The sequence below is a fragment of the Natator depressus genome, chromosome 5 (assembly GCF_965152275.1).
Source record: "Natator depressus isolate rNatDep1 chromosome 5, rNatDep2.hap1, whole genome shotgun sequence".
In the NCBI taxonomy this organism is placed as follows: domain Eukaryota; kingdom Metazoa; phylum Chordata; order Testudines; family Cheloniidae; genus Natator; species Natator depressus.
Window position 1 is genome coordinate 97,565,557 of NC_134238.1, and position 18,320 is coordinate 97,583,876.

General features: G+C 40.4%; 1 protein-coding gene across 2 annotated transcripts in view; it reads right to left on the reverse strand.

Annotated features, from left to right (window-relative positions):
* MAMDC2 (MAM domain containing 2) overlaps positions 1-18,320 on the reverse strand; it is a 93,657-nt gene that overhangs the window by 30,890 nt on the left and 44,447 nt on the right. For both annotated transcript variants that reach the window (XM_074954078.1, XM_074954079.1), the window contains exons 5-9: positions 17,630-17,767; positions 15,458-15,714; positions 13,718-13,811; positions 9,502-9,648; positions 7,055-7,320 (exon numbers count right to left, since the gene is read on the reverse strand). In XM_074954078.1, coding sequence (XP_074810179.1) covers positions 7,055-7,320; positions 9,502-9,648; positions 13,718-13,811; positions 15,458-15,714; positions 17,630-17,767 — 902 coding nt within the window. The remainder of the gene's footprint in view (positions 1-7,054; positions 7,321-9,501; positions 9,649-13,717; positions 13,812-15,457; positions 15,715-17,629; positions 17,768-18,320) is intronic.

The following is an 18,320-nucleotide window of genomic DNA, read 5'->3' on the forward strand; positions in this document are numbered from 1 at the left end:
TGTTTCAAACAATCTAAACAGCTGTCATTTTTCATGACACCATAAACAAAACCTTAATAGATTATGGGTCTGATCCATGCCCATAAATGCCAGGATCTTCCCTCTGACCTCCTCATGCTTGTTCATAAAGTAGCATTTTCAAATTCTGCAATGCTTATGTACAGAACCATATGCACTTACAGCATGAGCTAAGGACAGCGTAAGAAAGGATAACTTTGAATTTCCTGCCTTTTCTGAGGTTAAGTTCATCTGTTAACATTATTCAATATAACTTTTGTGTTCTATTTGCAGTATGTATATTAGAATTTATAACTTGCTTGGGTGATTCATATCCATCTAACATTTTGACATGGTACTTACAAAATGCTACACTAATGCCTTCTAGACAGCTACAAGTTTCCTGCGCACAGAATTCAAGCCAGTAAACTGCTCCCAGACTCCAGTTTACTTTTTCAAAAAGAACCTATACAAACCAGGATCCTCAAAAGTAGAGAGCCTTTTATTAATCTGAGACACAAGTGCTAGCTTCAACAGACAAATGCCACTTTGTCCCCAAAATTCATCAGAAAAATCTCAATGTACCTTAAAAGGTTTTGGGAGTAATGTTTGTACCATACATCATTCCTTAGAGTGAGGAGAAAGATGAAGGAAATATGCAATCAGAAGTTCTGGAACTACCACTTTCTGACAATAGGAGTCTTACAAATTTCAAGATTCTCTGGCCAAAGAAAGGAACAGCATAAAGATCTGAGTCTCTGGCTTTATTTGCCATTAAGTGGCGTCCAAGACATTACATCACCAGAGGCTGTTTGCTATTTCCACAGACACTTACTTAGCCAACCTACCAAGTAACATCTGTCAACCAAAAGTTTGATCAAGTAAATTACCATGCACATTTAAAAGTTCTTACTTTTCAGTTTAAACTTGTTCTGTCTCAAACATATGCATCAACTACGATACTTTATAAATAAAATGCAGAGCTAGTTGTAGTGCTTATTAAGATGTCTTATGGGACATAGGCAAAGACCCTGTTTTCAGTTGCTTATAATTTGCCAAACTAACCATTTGGGCTGAAATTTTCCCTGCCAGGTTTTGGGGACTGGCTGGGCAAAGAGACTAGTTCTAGGAGAGAAGGAAAGATTGGGAAGGGGAGTCTGGAGGGGTGAGGGTGGGACTTGCTGGGAAAGGAGACTGGAACTAGAATGAAAAGCCCGAGGAGCAGAGGCTGGGACGAGGACCGATGGATGAGAAAGAGACCAGACTGAGATGTGGACAGGCTAGAGGGGATGAGACAGAAGGGATCACATATGGGGCTGGGGGAGGGGAGGGGAAGGGGGGAAAGAGCCAAAAAATAAAAAGTCTATACCCCACAGAGCACCCTGGAATGGAACCCAAGATTCCTATGTCTCACCATAACTCTGCTGTCAGAAAATATCTGAAAAGCTACTGGCAAAGTGTGCATCTAATCCCCCCTCTAGAGCTGGTCCACACAGAGGATAACAACCTACTGTTATCAGTTAATCTGTTAGTTCAAATGGCAGAGGTCTGTGTGGTGGGTCTAAAAGTTCCATCCCTGCTGATGACCCATGTGTGTCCATATGATGCCACATAATGGAGTTTTTCTTCAGTTTGCTTTTTTTAAAAACTAGGAAATTACACACACAAATTATATAAAAAGCAGTAAAAGATTTCAAAGCCTACCACTCAAAAGTTAGGAAATCCCAGAATTAAGGTTGCCTATACCAACTTAATTTAGCCGCCTTGTGTGTCTGCATTATGGTACACTCTTATGTGATGACACACATGAGGACCCCTGCATCATTCAGTGCATAGAATGGAGTTTCTGTGGGGATGAATCAGGATTGTGTAGTAAAGGAAAATGTTGTTTGTGGGGCCCCTGCTTGGTTTGTTGCAGAAACTAGAAGGTGTGTGGTGAATGAAGCAGGGGACTGTAGAAAGAGGAAAAGGAGGTTTCCTGGGTAAGGCAGTTGAATGCTGCCATGGAGAACTGGATTCTATTCCTGCCTCTACCAGAGTTCCTGTGTGATGTTGAGGAATCACTTAAACCAGACTTATCACAGATGGTCATTAATTGTGTGTGTCATTTTCTGGATGCTTAACTTGTAGAAGTGCTGAGCACTCACAGCAGCAACTGAAGTCAAGGGGAGCTGTGCTTTGAATACATAGTGCTGTGTAACGTTAAGTACTATGAAAAATCAGGTCCTAGATTGTCTCACATTGGGCACCCAAATTTAATGGATACATTTGACCTTAATCTCTCAGTGCCTTAGTTTACCATCTATGAAATGGGGATAATATCCCCTCATCTCACACGGGTGTTATGAAAATAGTCATTAATGTTTGAAGCACTCAGATGCTATAGTGATAAGCACCATAGAAAAGCCCATGAGGAAAATAATTCTGTATTTATAGCAGGCTTTGAATAGTTTCCAGTAAATGAGGCCTGAGGCCATCCAGTATTTTCGTTCTTTGTTGTTCAGTGAATAGCTGCTCAGTAAATGAGCACCATCCATCATGTGCCCTGAGTCAGACAGGGGCCCTGTCAAAAGAAATAGTATGTGAATACATAGGCATAAAGAGGCCAAATTAAGCTTGCACAGGCAACTGTAATTCTGGCATTTTCTAACTTTTGAGTATTTGACTTTACAACCTTATTAACGTTCTTTTAATGTAGTTTGTGTGTGTAATATTTATATACACACGTGCGCCTCTGAATGCATTAGAGATAGTCTTCAATATGTTTGTCTAATCAACAATTTGTAAAACTATTTTATGTAAACTATATATGGCCATAGAGAGCTGTAAAGCAGTGGATTCATTACAGAATTCAGACATTCTGTTGTTGGTCATTACTTATGTAGCAATGGCAGCTACTGCATCATCAAGATTGCAACACAGTTTCCACTAGAAGTCCAATTTTGCCTTCCAAACAACAAAAAAAGTCGTATCAGCCTTAAAATGAGTAGGCTGAGTCTATGCTGAGGTAGGGTTTTTTCACAATTTTAAGTAAAATTGGATAAAGAGTTCCTAAATTATGACACCCTCAAAGTAGGTATTCTCCACAGCTCAGAAAGTCTCTGTGTGAGTAAAATAAACCTTAAATTTACAGGACTAACATTACTGAGACCTACTGCACAATATAAAAATTTAGCTGATTACAGGTCTAGTTTCGGAAGTCATTAACTTCTGGACATGTAATACCACTATAGAACATCTGCTCTACTGAGCTGAATATAGAACATCAAAGAACTGCTGGAGACCCAAGGTTTCATTTAAAAAAAAAAAAAAAGCAAGCCTCTAGTCTTTTCCCTTGCAAAGATGTGTGTCCCTGTGTAAGTATATCAAGGGGAAAAGAAATACTTTTGCACCTAAAAACCTCTCCGGGGAGTGACTGAGTGAGACTCCTAAGACTTGCCAGGAGGCCAAGGAGCCTCAGCCTTCAATTGCACATTGGGTTTCTCCCACCCCATCCAGGTTTCAGGAGGTCTAAGGGAAGATAGGAATACTCCCTTGATCTCCTCTTTCTCCAGGTCCAGTTCTCAACCAGTCTGCCCCTGCCTACAGCCATCCTGGAAATTATACACACAAACTGTATTTTGTTTAGTTATTTGCTAATCAAGTTTTTAAATAAATTACTAAACTTTTCAAACAATTTTAAAAAAATCAAATGAGTTTCTAAAGATTTTCCAGATAAATCAGATATTAAAAGAAATCAAACTGGGAATATATTTCTTCCATTGTCCTAGGAAGATTTTTATCAGCACCATTTTCCCATCACACATTTGCTATATATCTAATAGAATTTTTGCATTGTTTTCCATATTAATCTGAAATTGCATACAAGAATCTCATTACTATTTATTGTGACCTTGCAACTATAGCAGCTACCTGACAGAGCCTGCTACTCTGTAGCTAAGGTAGAGACTTTCAGTGCAAAACCCCCTTTTCACATGTTCATAAGGTTTTTTTGTTTTTTTAAATTCTTCTTTTGGGGTGTGCTTGGTCTCCACCCAAGGAGAAATTTTTCCTAGAAAGTTTGAACAAAAATACCTTTAGCAATTTTTACCTATATGAAGGTAGGAGGAAAAAAACCATTCCTACAATGGGAAAATGTGGGGACGGGGGTGTGTTTTGAGATGCTAGTTAGCTTATGCATAAAACTCAAATGGCTGAGCTTTAAAATCTATCCATTTTATGTTTTTCTTGGTTTCACACATGCACAGTAGTCATTTTTAGCTCTCATTTGAAGCGATGGTACTAAATACAGCACTAAATCAAATCTGTACTCTTTTACTCATACAAGTAGTTGAAGTAATCCCATGTGAGTGGTTAATGGGACTGTTCGCAGAGGAAGGAACTACTCGGGTAAAGATTCACTGGACCCCAAAATTTTTTTTTTATTTAGTATCATAGCTAAACACCTATGTAGAAAGTTTCACCATGGGCAGATTTCAGTGCAGAAGATTCCTTTATGCTTTTGTAGAGCTTGTGATCTCTCCAGGAAGGAAGAGATTCTACTCTGGATCTGGTAACATGGACAGTGCATTGCAGTACTCAACTCTCAGGGGAGCAAAGACAGAAATGATTGTAACAAGATCTACACCTAAAAGACATGGGCATACCCCTTATCATCTAGTGCAGATTGAAAAAACCATGCTGGCCTCACCTGCCACAAGACCCTTGCACTGCAAACCTGCATAACAAGTGGCAGCTTGCTCCCTCAATTAAGAAGATTAATATAACTCACACCAAATCTTACAGTTTCTTCCCATCATCTAATGTCACCTTAGTCTTGTCTGCTTGAAGCCTCAGCCAGTTAGCCTTAATCCAGGCCCCAGTTACATACATACCATTCTATCACATTAGCCTGGTCAGATAAATCAAAGACAAAGCTGAGTGTCATCAATATATTGACAGAACTATAACCCATGTCTCCTCAGACACGTTTTGCAGCCTAGTATGTACCTTGAACAGAGTAGTAGCAAAACACATCCTCACAGTACTAGGCACTTGTGCTGTGAGGGCTCTCTTATGCAGTTACACAAAGCTACCCCCAGCATCACTCAAAGAAAGGGGCAGAGCCAATCACAACAATTCTATCTGCTTCTTGTCAGGAGAATGGACATATTAGCACACTTGATAGATCTACTGGTGCCAATCAGCAGGGTACTGTTCTCATCTACTGCAGGGGGAGTAGTGTCTTAAACCTATATCACCACTGTGGTTTCTGTAAAGTTCCCAGACCTAAAATTAGATTAGCTGGAGTCAAGGAAATGTGAGGCCTCCAAATATCAGCGAAGTTAGCCCACGAAATCCTGCATTTGGTCACTCAAATTGATATTTTGTAGGTGCATAAAGCAGATGTCTCTGTCTGGGATTGGAACCCACATTTGAAATTGGGCATACAGTCATTGTGTGTGTACCACACATACCAATGGCCCCCCACCCACACCTCTCTCCCTCTCTCTCATTGAATTAAAATTGACTGTTTGCTCAAAAGAATGGCAATACCATGTGGCAGACTTGTGAAGACAGGACCATCTTAGGGTTCAAACAGCAGCATCTCATCTTGTCAAAATTTTCAAGTCTGTACCACAACCTCTTAGAGTTTTAAGGAGCTCTGTAAAAGTATTCATGTAGGACAGGATCTATGACTGCCTGTCTCAGTTTCCTTCTGCATTATCATATTGTTCCTGAAGTTCAATTCCCTTCTACTACTGGTCACTTGTAGAAGCATCAGAAAGGCATTAACATTGATAGTAAAATTAAACAAACTCTCAAATCTTAAGTAGAGAGTCATCCATCTTTTTATGTGATCCAACTTTCAGCCACTCGCAACTGGTCCTCCTGAAATGTCCCCCAAAATCCTTTGCACCATTTGCAATGGTGCTCCAAGGGTATGTCTACACTCTATCTGGGAGATGTGATTCAGAGCTTCGGCAGACACATACATGCTAGCTCTCTAAATATAGCAGGACAGTTGTGGTGGCATAGGCATTGACTTGAGCTAGCCACCCGAATAGAATCTCACCTGATCCCCTGTGTACACACTCAGGTGGCTATCCCAAGCTGTGACCATGGCCACATTACTAGTTAACATGCTAGCTTGAGCAAACCTAGTGTGTGTATGCCTCCCAGTGCTGGAAATCACACCTTCCTGCTGTCATGTAGATGAACCCCAAAAGAGGAACTGTGATAACTGATACAATGACTTCTAGACTGATTTTGATACCTGAGGATTATCTAAGTCAAAATTAACTTTGGGGAGGAAAGAGAAAGGTAGTAGAAGGAGTGCGATGACTGCTTGAGGGTTGGTGTGGATGGTTCTGAGTAAAACTTTGTTAATTCACCTATTTTTGGTACAAACTCTGACCAGATTCCACAAAACCTTCACCCATGTCTGTGAACTTGGACTGACTTCTGGGTTCAGGTTGAGACTTGGTAGTTTTGACTAAACCTAAGACAAATTCAGCAGTTTGAGCAGAAATTTTTGCTTTTGAGGTTTGGGTTTGTTAAAACTTGAAAATGGAGAATGGCAGCTGCAAACCCCCTGTGAAGCAAAACTAAAATTATATGTATATGGAGCCCATGAGAATCAAATCCACAGAGTTGCACACAGCTATAGCTGTAACTCACAGGCTAAGATCCTCCGGAATAACATGAGCACCAGGATTACTCAGATTGCAAACTTCTTGGGGTAGGGATTCGTTCTTCATTATCTGTATGTAACGTGCCTAACATAATGTGGCACTGATTTTTGACTGATGGCCTGGAGGCACAACCTCAATAAACAAACAAACGAACTAACTAATAGTAGAATAAACCTGCTAACAAGTGTCCTAAGATTCTGACCATTGCTGCAAGCTGATTGCCCTCCACTCCGTAATTGACTTCACTGGAAGCTGAAGACTCTCAGCACCTTGCAGTGTTGGGCCAAAGATGATTAACATTCCCCCTAGAAGGGAAGTGAATGAAAAATCTCCATCTACACCTTTGAGAAAAAACAAAAAACACAAGAAATGCTGGTTGTTACCTTGCAAGGCATAGGCTTTTTGAAGGTGATTTCAGCTTGAGTCCAGACTCCCTTTGGGGATTCCAAGACAGACCAGATTTTCTCTTGAACCACGTGATTCTCCTCAAAGATATAAACAGCCAGGGTGTCGCTCATTTTGAAAAATCCATATACGGCATAATAAAACCGCAGACAATACTGCAAGTTTCCTGGCAGCGAGGGGCCATACAGACGTCCGATGTATCCAGACTGTGAGGTAAACTGTGTGTTTGCCAGCAAGAAATAACCTGTGAAACAGTGCAATTATTGAGTCTTTCTAATAAAGAATTCACAAAGCCTATTCACAGGTAAAAGAAGCTTTAGTCATTTCAGCAGATTTTGGTGTAATGAGAGTTTCCCCTAGCAGGTTAACAAATTATATAAAAACCCTGTTTGTAGTGGTCAAATCAAAATCCTAAATAAACTCCCTGCCGTTACAAATTTAAGACTGCACATGGCCAGATTGCAGTTTTCACTGGAGACCACCACTTTGCAGAATTACCTTTAATACAAAACAAAAAAACCTCAATTTTATAGCATCCTGCTGACTCCATTGGCAGCCTGACTCAATTTCAAGACTACCACTCCCTTATCGGAAGAGGTAATGCTAGGGCACTCAGCACTTTATTCACGGTCAGATTTTCACTGGATAGTTCATACAGAGGATGCAAGCCTCTCTGGCACATATGGTTGAATGGTGGTGAATGCTACACAAAAGGGTCTATATGAGCAGTGTCAGAAACCACAATGTAAAGGATATTCCCAAAAAAAACAAATATCCTGAGCCTCTGCCTTGGAGAGGTAAGAGCACTACTGGCATGCAATGCTTGCTTTTTTAATCAGCAGGATGCTTGAATAGAGTTTATATTCATGTACCTAACACCTCTCTTTATTAAAAAAGTTACGCAAAATTCCTGACTATTACAAATTCCTACAAGTAGTTCACTGCATGCTTTGAAAAACATTATGGGACAGATCCTCAATGGGCATAAATTGGTGTTGACTATTGACTTGAACGTAGCTGCATTGATTTATATCATCTGAGGATCTGGCCCTATATTTCCATAGAGAAAGGGCAAGGGTTTTCCTGGCACTTGTGAGAGTGTAGTGACAGAAGTGCACAAGAATCCTCCCCTCTTGAAATGCAAAGGCCAGGCACAATTGTAGTCCATTTTAGGACCTTCACAGGGATGGTGCAGTGTACATGCTCCTTCTATATGACTGGGAGCTTGGGATGGTTCTCAGGGTGCCCATGACTGTCGGTCGCCTTACCACCACCCTGCCTCAAGCAAGAGGGACACTTGTTTGTGCTTAATTAGGTGCCAGCTCCCTGATACCTCAGTCTGTTAGTTATCCTCTGGGTTACGGAAGCTCTTACTTTGCCTGGCAGATTAACAGTGCGTGTACCCCAGTCCCCAAGCCCCTTCCAAGTGTTCCCCTGCAGGGGTCAGCACCCTGTACACTCCAAGGAACATCAGGTTTGCTCTCCCCAAGAGGAGAGGGTACATACCAGCTTGTTCGAGTCAACTCAGGATCAGTTCTTGTATAATGCCACAGCACTGAGATATATTTATAGTGAAAATGATCATCAGTTGATTATCAACGATCAAGGTTTAAGAGATAATGCATGAGAATAATGGAACCAGAAGGGTTACATATAAAACAAATCATAACACGATCCCTATAGACTAAGCTTACTTTAAGAGACTACTTTCTGTCTAAATAAATTTCTCACCCCAAATGTCCTTTGCATCATTTTCCACCAAGTCTCATCAAAATCCCATTTTTATGAATGTAATCATACTGCCTGGTTACTTCCTAGATGCAGGATAAAGGGGTGTCTTCCTCGCCTCCTGCACATATCCCCACCCCAAGTCCATTTTCTTTGCACACAGCTAGGCTAACCCCGATAGCTTGTTTTCTTTCCTGTGTGCTCCTTTTCTGTTGATGCTTTATGTAAATGGGGCTTCTATTGTGTTGGCTTGCAATACTTAATTTACATTTCGACAGATATGCATCTTACCTCCTCTCTGGAAGAAAACCTGTTTTCCTCTTTGGTTGTGACAGATGTTAAAATATATTTTCAGTACATATACTCAACTCTATCATCCGTACAGACATCTTGCAACAATTATGAGGATCAGTATGACATAACCTTTCATTAAAGGATGCACATGACCCTCTCGGTGAAACAGAATGTACATGCCAGACTCAAGAGACACCTGTACTCTCTATGCACCCACTCTGTGCCCCCTTGCCAGCTGGCATTAACAGGTTCTTGGGTTACAGAGCTCCCTCTGGGGCAGTATCTCTCTGCCGTACCCCCAGTGCAGAGCAGTATGTCAATTGCATAGTCTGTTCTGGAATAAAGAATAATTTAACCTTCATATCCAGTTGGACTTTTCCACTTAAAAGAACTTTCGATTTACCTAATCCAGTAGTGTGATCTCCAGTCCTATATGCATTAGGCTTTACTTTCACTCTGCTCCAGCCAGGGCCATCCTTGTGATCCTGATAAAAATGACACAGATCTTCCTCAAAATTGCAGCTTGCCTCAGCAGGATTGAAAGAAAATCCTGCAAAAAGATAAACATGCTCTGCTAGGAGGGGTACACTGTAATATGCATAAGTATTTGAAGAACAAGAATGCCAAAATGTATTCTGTTTTATCTTGGTTTGTTCATGACTAGTAATTGTGTGTATTGCAGAAGAGAAGCAGATACATATACATACATACATACACACACACACACACTTTATACATATGGAACACAGTCTGATGTCAGCCTATCATTTTTGTATGACAAATAGATCCTATTTTCTTATATTTTGCCAAGGGGGAAAATACCTCTCTCACAGTCCCTATAAAAAAAAAATAAATAAGCAACAGACGTCAAAAGAAAATAAAATTTCTCCTTCAGGATGTAATGCATAAAGACAGACATTTTTTTCTGTCTTACTCCATTCAAAAGATATCCAGACAAAAAGTGTGTGTATATAATAATATTTAGATTTCCAGTGTGATAACCTTCTAAGACAAATATTTAAGTTTTATTCATTTATTTATTTTAACAAACCCTCCTTTCCTGAAAGGTAGGTAGGGGTGGATGGGGGTAGTATTTTTTATTTATGGCTGACATCTGGAGCTTTGCTCAATTCACATTAGTATTGCATGTTTCACTGCACAAAGGAAAACATCACTATAAATGGTGTAATTTATTAAAGAGTTGAGCTAATCTCTTCATTCATGCTGAAGGCTTTTTGGTTTTCCTGCTGTGTGGAATTCAAAGGCCAGAGTTTTAATCTAAAAATATCTCCACCCGGCAGACTGCTCCTAATAAAAAAGGCTTCTCTCTAAGATATTCACAGATCATTTGTACAAGTTATTGGGGAAAATCAACATATGGCAATCAGGGTATGTTCCTACAGGTGGTAGGTCAGGTCTATAGGAGCTCTGTGATGGCCTGGCTCAGTCCTCCCCAGCATTACAGTACAGTAGCTAATACAAGGATTGAAAAGTCTGCTTGCTACTACCAAGTAGGAGCTTTCCCAGAGTAAGTGTGGGGATCCATGTGCTTAGTTTCTGCAGAAACTAAGCTTTAGGTTAGCAGCAAAAAAAAAAAAAAAAAAAAAGGGGGGGGGGGGAGGGGTTCAGCCCTTGTAGAAGACTGAAAACAGATCAGCCCTAACGGCAACCAACTCTATTGCAGCAGCTAGGAGGGCGAGGGAGGGTTAATGTTTTGAAGATGCTACCCCTTACAACAGCTGGAAGACCCTGAGTAGAAAGGAAAAGCAGAAATTAAGTGCTTCTTTTCCTTTCCAGTGGACAAATAGGGTTGTGGTGGCTTTAAATTTGACAGACACCTATGAGCCAGCTGTGAAAGATAGAGGTGCCAAGCAAGGTCCAAGAACAGCACTTGGAAAAAATCCCTGCACCCTGACTCTGGGCGCTGATTAAATTCAGCTTTTCATTAGGGCATCGGCCAGAAGAACCAGGCCCCATCTTTTGAATCAGCCTGTGACTAGTAAGTTTAGTCCTCTGACTAATGGGTGGCTGGTAGATTTTTTGAAGATCTGAGCTAATATTTGTGCACTTTTGAATCAGAACTCCTAGAAAAAAAATCAAAACTTAATGTCACTATTATACAACAAAGGATTTCAGATAGAGCTGACACAGTCTCCTGGACAGCTGGAGGCAGAGAACCACTAAAGCCGAGCAGAAAGAGAATGCAATTTCAGAAGTACTCAAAGCAACTAGAGATGGAAATATGGGAATTGGTGACAAGACTGAAGGGTTAAAAAGTAACTGAACATATTTCAACAAAACACCAAGGAAATTACTGGCATGAATTTCTCACACAGAAAAACTTAATGGACCAAAATCAGACCTGGTATAACTGAATGTAGCTCCACTGACAACCTAGAGTTCCACGCACTTACAGTGGATAAGAATTTGAGTCAGGATATTTAGAATAAACTGTATTGTGTTCTAAAGAGGTAACAGACTGTATTTAGCCCATCAAACAAACATCTGAAAGTTAAAATAGAAGAGGAAAATATATTATCAGTATAAGTAATAAATGGATCAAAGCGCAACATTATTGCAAACATAATCAAGAACTCAAAAAAATACATAAGTCCCAAGCATAGACTGTTACAAAAATGAGTAAAACCAGAACAGGAGGAGAGAAGAGATAGTTATACAAAAACTACAATCAACCAACCAAGACTGGTAGATTAGCAACACACCTGGGGTCTCAGTCTCATGCCCTCCAGAGAATGCATCTTTAAGCTGTGCAGATAAAGTTTGCAGAGACCATGTAGAGATAGATGTAAAAAAGGAAGAAACTGCTTTCTACTAGATCAGTACAAAATGTTTTTTTCTTCCCATTTCAAAAGAATTCATAATTGTGACCAAAAAGAATGAATAGGTTTGATAGCAAATCATTAATCATTTTGTTAGAATGTTACTTAGCAATGAAAAGCAACATTCAAACTAAACAGTATCTGGCTAGTCCAGGGACAGACACTGTATCTGCCAAGAGCTGAATCCTGGCCCTAACTGCCCAGCAACAACAATCACATGGATCCATCTTGGTTCTGTTGTTGTGGAAACCTAATAAAATCCTGACAACACTCCCCTCTCAGAGGCAGCTAGTCACTCCATCCACTGAGGGAGGTGAGTAGGTCACATGACCCCAAAAGCTATCTTCTGACTTAATTCTGAAAGGGCATACCAGGCATGTGGGAAGATATTAACACTGGGACATGTCCTCATTGTGGGAAGGATACAGTCCTTGCCGGTCACCTGTGGTTTCCTGCCACCATGGCACCTTGTTTATTTAATTTTGGGCACCTGTCCCTGTCCCATGCTCCCTCAGAGGCATGCTGTACCAGCTTCAGTCTTTGTGGAAATTTGTTTAACCTCAGGGGAGATAGAATCACAGCATTCCAACTAGCTTTCCAGTTGCAGCATGGAGCATGCAACTTGTCTGAGAGGAAGGGTAGACCATTCTATTTTGGATCAATTGCCCAAATGAATGACATTCTCTAAATACTTCATAAAAACTTCCATGATTCCAAGGCCAGAAGTCTGACCTTCTGTATAACACAAGCCATAGAAATTCCTCTAAATAATTCCTGTCTGAACTAGATCATATCTTTTAGAAAAACATCCAATCTTGATTTTAAAATAGTCAGTAATGGAGAATCCACCACAACCCTTAGTAAACTGTTCCAACAGTTAATTACCCTCACTGATAAATTATTTCCAGTCTGAATTTGTCTAGCGTCAGCTTTCAGTCATTATCTTGTTATACTTTTGTCTGCTAGATAGAAGAGCCCATCATCAAATATTTGGTCCCCTTGAAGGCACTTACAGACGGTGGCCAAGTTACCTGTTAACCTTCTCTTTTTTAAGCTAAATAGACTGAGCTCGTTGAGTCTATCACTACAAGGCATGTTTTCCAATCATTTAATCATTCTTGTGGCTCTTCCCTGAACCCTCTCCAGATTTATCAACATCCTGCTTGAAGTGTGGACACAGTGTTCCAGCTGTGGTTGCACCAGTGCCAAATACAGAGCTAAAATCTTCTTTATTCCTACTCAAAATTTAAAATGCTGTGCTTTAGTTTTGAAGCTCTGGCAATCTACAGATTAAGCTCAGAAGGGACTATTATGATAATCTAGTCTGACTTCCTGCATAACTCAGGTCATAAAACCCAACCTAGTAATTTCTTCATCAAGCCCATCACTTCTGTTTGAGTTATAACACACCTTTTAGAACGATATCCAGTCCTAAATCAAGACATCATATGATGGACAATCCACCATGTCCTTAAGTATGTTGTTTCAATGACTAAGAATAATTATTAATTCCTAGTTCATATATAGTGCTTTTCCATCATCAGATCTCAAAGAGCTTTACAAAGGGTAAATTACCCTCACTTCTGATCTGCATGTATCATTTATTCTACAATCCCATTTCATTTCTTAAGAGGAGGAACCCAGTGGCATTGCTAAATTGAGCAGGCTAGTATTTGAATGTCACTATAGTATATGCCAAGCAGTGAAATCTACGGACTGATAAAACGAGGCAGAGGAAGGGAGAAACTATGGAAAGTAAATACCCAAAAGAATTCATACCTGTCTGATTGCTGCAATAATCTGGAGAGAAAGAAATGTCATCAAGAGCAACATAGCCTCCTTTGGCACTATTGAAAGCAACTTCAAAAATAACCTGAAAAAATAAATGGCAATTTATTACTTATCTATTGTGTATGTCACTACAATGTAGTAACACAACTTCATCTGGAATTCTGATTACTTAGGAAAAACTACAAAACCTCTTTGAGAGGATAATGCAGGTATTGGCATTCCAAGGCCGGGATGGGGACAGAGGGAGGGTGTCAGGAATGGAATCTTCTTCCCATTCTGTGAAGCATCAAGAGTCAAAGAATAAACACTTTCTACTTCCTATTTCTTTTGGATAGCCCTGAGATTTAGAATAAAATAATAAATAATAATAATAAATAAATAATAATAAATAATAATAATAAATAATAATAATAATAAAATATAGAGCTCAATTTTAGCTTTGAGAAATCGAGCTCTGTTAAGGGGGGTTGTGGAGGAGTAAGATCTAAGCTGTCATTGCTGGAGGCATCCTATCTGAACAGGGAAAAGGAATAATACAGCCCAGAGAGTACACTCAGGTGCATTAGCTACCACAACTTTTAAAAGTGCATTTATTTTCAAATGAGATTGCAGTGGGGTAGGCCAGGAAAGAGGGCAGTAGTGCCTACTGGTCAGCCCTACCACGTGGCCCTTTAGAATGTTCAGAGGAGTTCAAAAGATACATGTAGAGACCTAAGAGTCCTGGGAATGAATGGTGCTTAGGGAAGGAATCAGAAGACCGTACCTTTAAAGGCCCAAATCTTTCAGAGAGGGCAGGGCAAGGAAGGGGTTAGGAGAAGGGGAGCAGTATAAAAGCTTCCTCCTCCATCAGAGCAGGGAGATGCTGACAGCAGAAGTCTAGCCTGACAAACCCTCCAGACTGGAAGGCTTACTAGGAAGGGTGTTCAGCTGAGGGAAGCTGGCACAAGGCCTTGCAACTGACTAATCTAAGGCAAGAGGCATGAGGCACACTCCCAGCTCCAAGGAGAGGGCTGAGGGGAACTCCTGTTCATAAGAGAGAGCTACTGACTGCCTTGAAGAAAGGGGCAAAGAATTGCTAGAATTGTACAGTCAGTCTGCTGCAGAGAGGAACGAAACTGGCTTGTAGGAGATGCCTCCTGAGCTAGTCCCAGGAGAAACTGTGAGGAATCACAGAGTCAGTGCAGGGACAACAGAGCCTGCTGATCTTATGAGGATGTTGATAAGTGAAGCAAAGGGGAAATGGTGGTGGGATTGAAGGAACAGTCCTTAACTGCCTAAATAAGGTCCCCAGACTTGAACCCCGAGCAGAGGGCAGACAGGGTTCCCCTACCTCTTCCCTAGACCAAGAGGGGAAGCAACAAAGATAAAAGAAGGCAAGAATATCAAGCACCAGATAGAGGCCAGGAGATGGATTAGAGTTTCCTATTTTGGGGACTGTTCTGTTAGCCCCGGAAGGGGAATGAACTGAACAGCGACCTGGCAGGAGGACTAGGCCATATATAACAAACCAACAAAAGGGGGTGCTAGACTGAAACAATCCCTGCAATGCCATACCTGGACACTAGTAGGCCCTCTGAAGGTAAGAGACATGATGACAGAGATACACATGTTCTATTTGATTTTATGACATAGTAGAGAAGAAGCGGTACGTCAGCAGCACTGACATATGGAGCTGCAATGCAAACTGTGGAAGATATAGCTATACTGCACAAGTTTTGATTTTCTTACCTCCATTGGATATGGTGCATCAAAATCAACCTTTGCTAAACTCCAGTCTGTATTCATTGTACGGTCTATCTTCCAGATCTCCTCATAAAAGCCATTTATATCTCTCATATAGAGAGTAAAAACAATGCCGCTCTCCTGCTGAAGTTGGTAATAAAAGGATAAGCAGCCAGACATGGGAGTGGTTGTCTTAGGTGAGACCAGCTGGGCCACTTCTTGGAAATGCTTGACATAAATAGAGTCCACATACATGTAATGACCTAAAAAATATAAATATATATATAAAAACCCCTTAAATATATATAATGGTGAAAATGACAAACAGATGTATCAATAGATGTGCAGAAATCTACTACATATACATTGGATAACTACTGTGAGGGCCTCCTTAGAAATGCGAATAGTAGTAATACTCTCTTCACTGGACAAATTACAGATGTTGCCTCCCTTTTTCTTCTCCCCTCTTCTTCTCTCGGCACAATCCTATGAATAGCATATTGGTGAGTTGTGATTTTGAGAGACTGGGATTCCAGAGGTAAATAAGCCAATCGCAACCCTTACCTGTTGCTGTCTCAAGTCATTTAAGTCTTCAATTTTACCTTAAATTGAAAAAATCTGCTCTCCAAACTCACAACTGAAAAAATTCAAAGGACAGAAACTTACCGTGTCCCAGTCAGATTAGAATAGAAGAAGTAGGTTACTTCCTGCACGCACATGAGGTAGATTCTCAGTTGTTGAAAACTGACATAGCTACATTGACTTCAGTGGATTTATGCTGATTTACACCAGTTGAGAATTTGACCCTTTATATGTATTTCTGTTTATCTAAACTGCATATGCATATCTGTATATTTACATTCTCTCTTTCTCTGTCTCTGATGCATGCCCAGAGCTGCCACAGTTAAAGGACACAATATATATTGATCAGAGATGAGGTTTATCATGGAAAAATATTGCTCAGCAGGGTGAAAATATATACAACAGTAGTGTGAAATACCACAACCACAAGCTATTTCAGAGTTAACATTTTAAGGTTTGTATGTTGGTTTGTATATACTTGTTGCTGGGGAGGTTCCTCATCTCTGTAGCCCAAATAATTAGCTGATATTTTATGAACTTGGAAGCTTTAGCTGTTGACCACTTCATCTTGGACTTTGAGAAGGGCTAATTTGGCTGTCTCTGTCTCTTTACTAGTCTGGCAAGTTCCTGCCTCGCCACCACCCTCCCAACCTAGGTTTCATTTTTACTGCAGTTGGCTGAGGGCATTTTTGGTGCTTCATTGTTTCCATGCAGTGTTACCACTTGTCACAACTTAATTTTTACTGTTTGTGGCAAGCTCATTCACAAATGGTGAAAGGTTCTCAACAATGAGTCACCAAGTGTGGGCTAGTGAAAGTGTAACATATTAAACTCAAGTTAAATTGGTTACCAATTGTTTAGCTGTCTGGGGGGCCAAGCAGTGTTAGACTGATACTCCGTACTCAACTCATACAATTGTGGGGGTAAAAGGCACAGCGGCATCAGTTAAGGAGGTGTTAATCACTTTTCATTTCCTGGTTTCTTGTTTTGTCACGCACTTCACATTGTTTAAGATCTGAATTATAAGTCTTGCCTATTGCTGCCCTTAGAATGCCCTCAACTTCTTTTCTGTAACATCAACAAGGAACTAAAAAGTCTGCCCTGTCTTTGCTAGTATAGTGTAAAAGAGGCACTTCAAGCAAAGTGGTGAAGAAAAGGCATCTACTACATAAGTTTTATGTACAAGGAGAGATCTGAAAGATCCTCTAAGCCTTTAAGTGCTTTGTGTTCTATGACCTAAAGAACAGAACCCTAGTTAAGTTAAAGAAATAAAAGTCTAACTCCAGCTAAGTCTATGTCATAAATGAGTTGTGTTTCATTCCCTATACTTTCTGCTCACTGAATTCCTCCATCCAATATCAATGATAAGCAAACGCTTGGAATATGTACGGCTCGGCATTACAAGGATGAAAAGGTTTCTGTAATTGGCAGCACGTTGTCATGTACCATAATTTTAAAATCCAGACAATGAGTTTATCTTTCGATCATGTGACCTGGTTAGGTCAGTTAGTTGCTACCACAATACAAAAAGTTAAAAGTTAGATGCTTTTGTGGGCACAGATTATTATTAGTTTAGATAATCTACTTGTTGCTTACCCAATTCGCTGTTAAATGTATGGTCTCTGGGAAAGATGGATTGCGAATTTCGAACGTTGCCTCCACCAACAAACCAGTTTACATTGGGGTTCCATTGGTTCATGAAGCCACAAAGATGATTTTCTTCAAAGTCACATTCTGCAATTGCAGATAACATCATGAAGATCACATATGTTCATTACAGAAGCGCCAAGAAAGGCTATTGCTAAGCATCTACTTTATTGTCTTAGTAGAGACCACATGTTAGCCTTCTGCAATCTAAGAAAAAACACCTACAGGGCTTACTAGCTAGCCATCAAGGAAGCAATGTAAACTGCCACACTACCATAGCCACTGACCCTTGATGTGTGCTATGAACTGTTGTGTCACGTCCTGTTCAATCCCGCTTGTTCTTTTGACATTTGCTAAAGTATCTCACTAATTGCTGGAACTTAGCACCAATTAAAATATTGCAAATGCCAAAACAGGGACTCAGTGTACTTTCTGACCCTTATCAGGTCTGTCAGACCAGAGCTCCCACTGGTGAACCACAGTGGGTCCAAGAGAGGCTGGAATGGGGCTCAGTGAAATGGGGTGTATGTGCAGGGAGCTATGGTGAGGGGCTGGCTGGGCCCTGTAGTCACAGGCAGGTAGACAGGCTGGGGAGCATAGCTGGATAGCTGAGATTTATAGCAATGACTATTGTAATTGG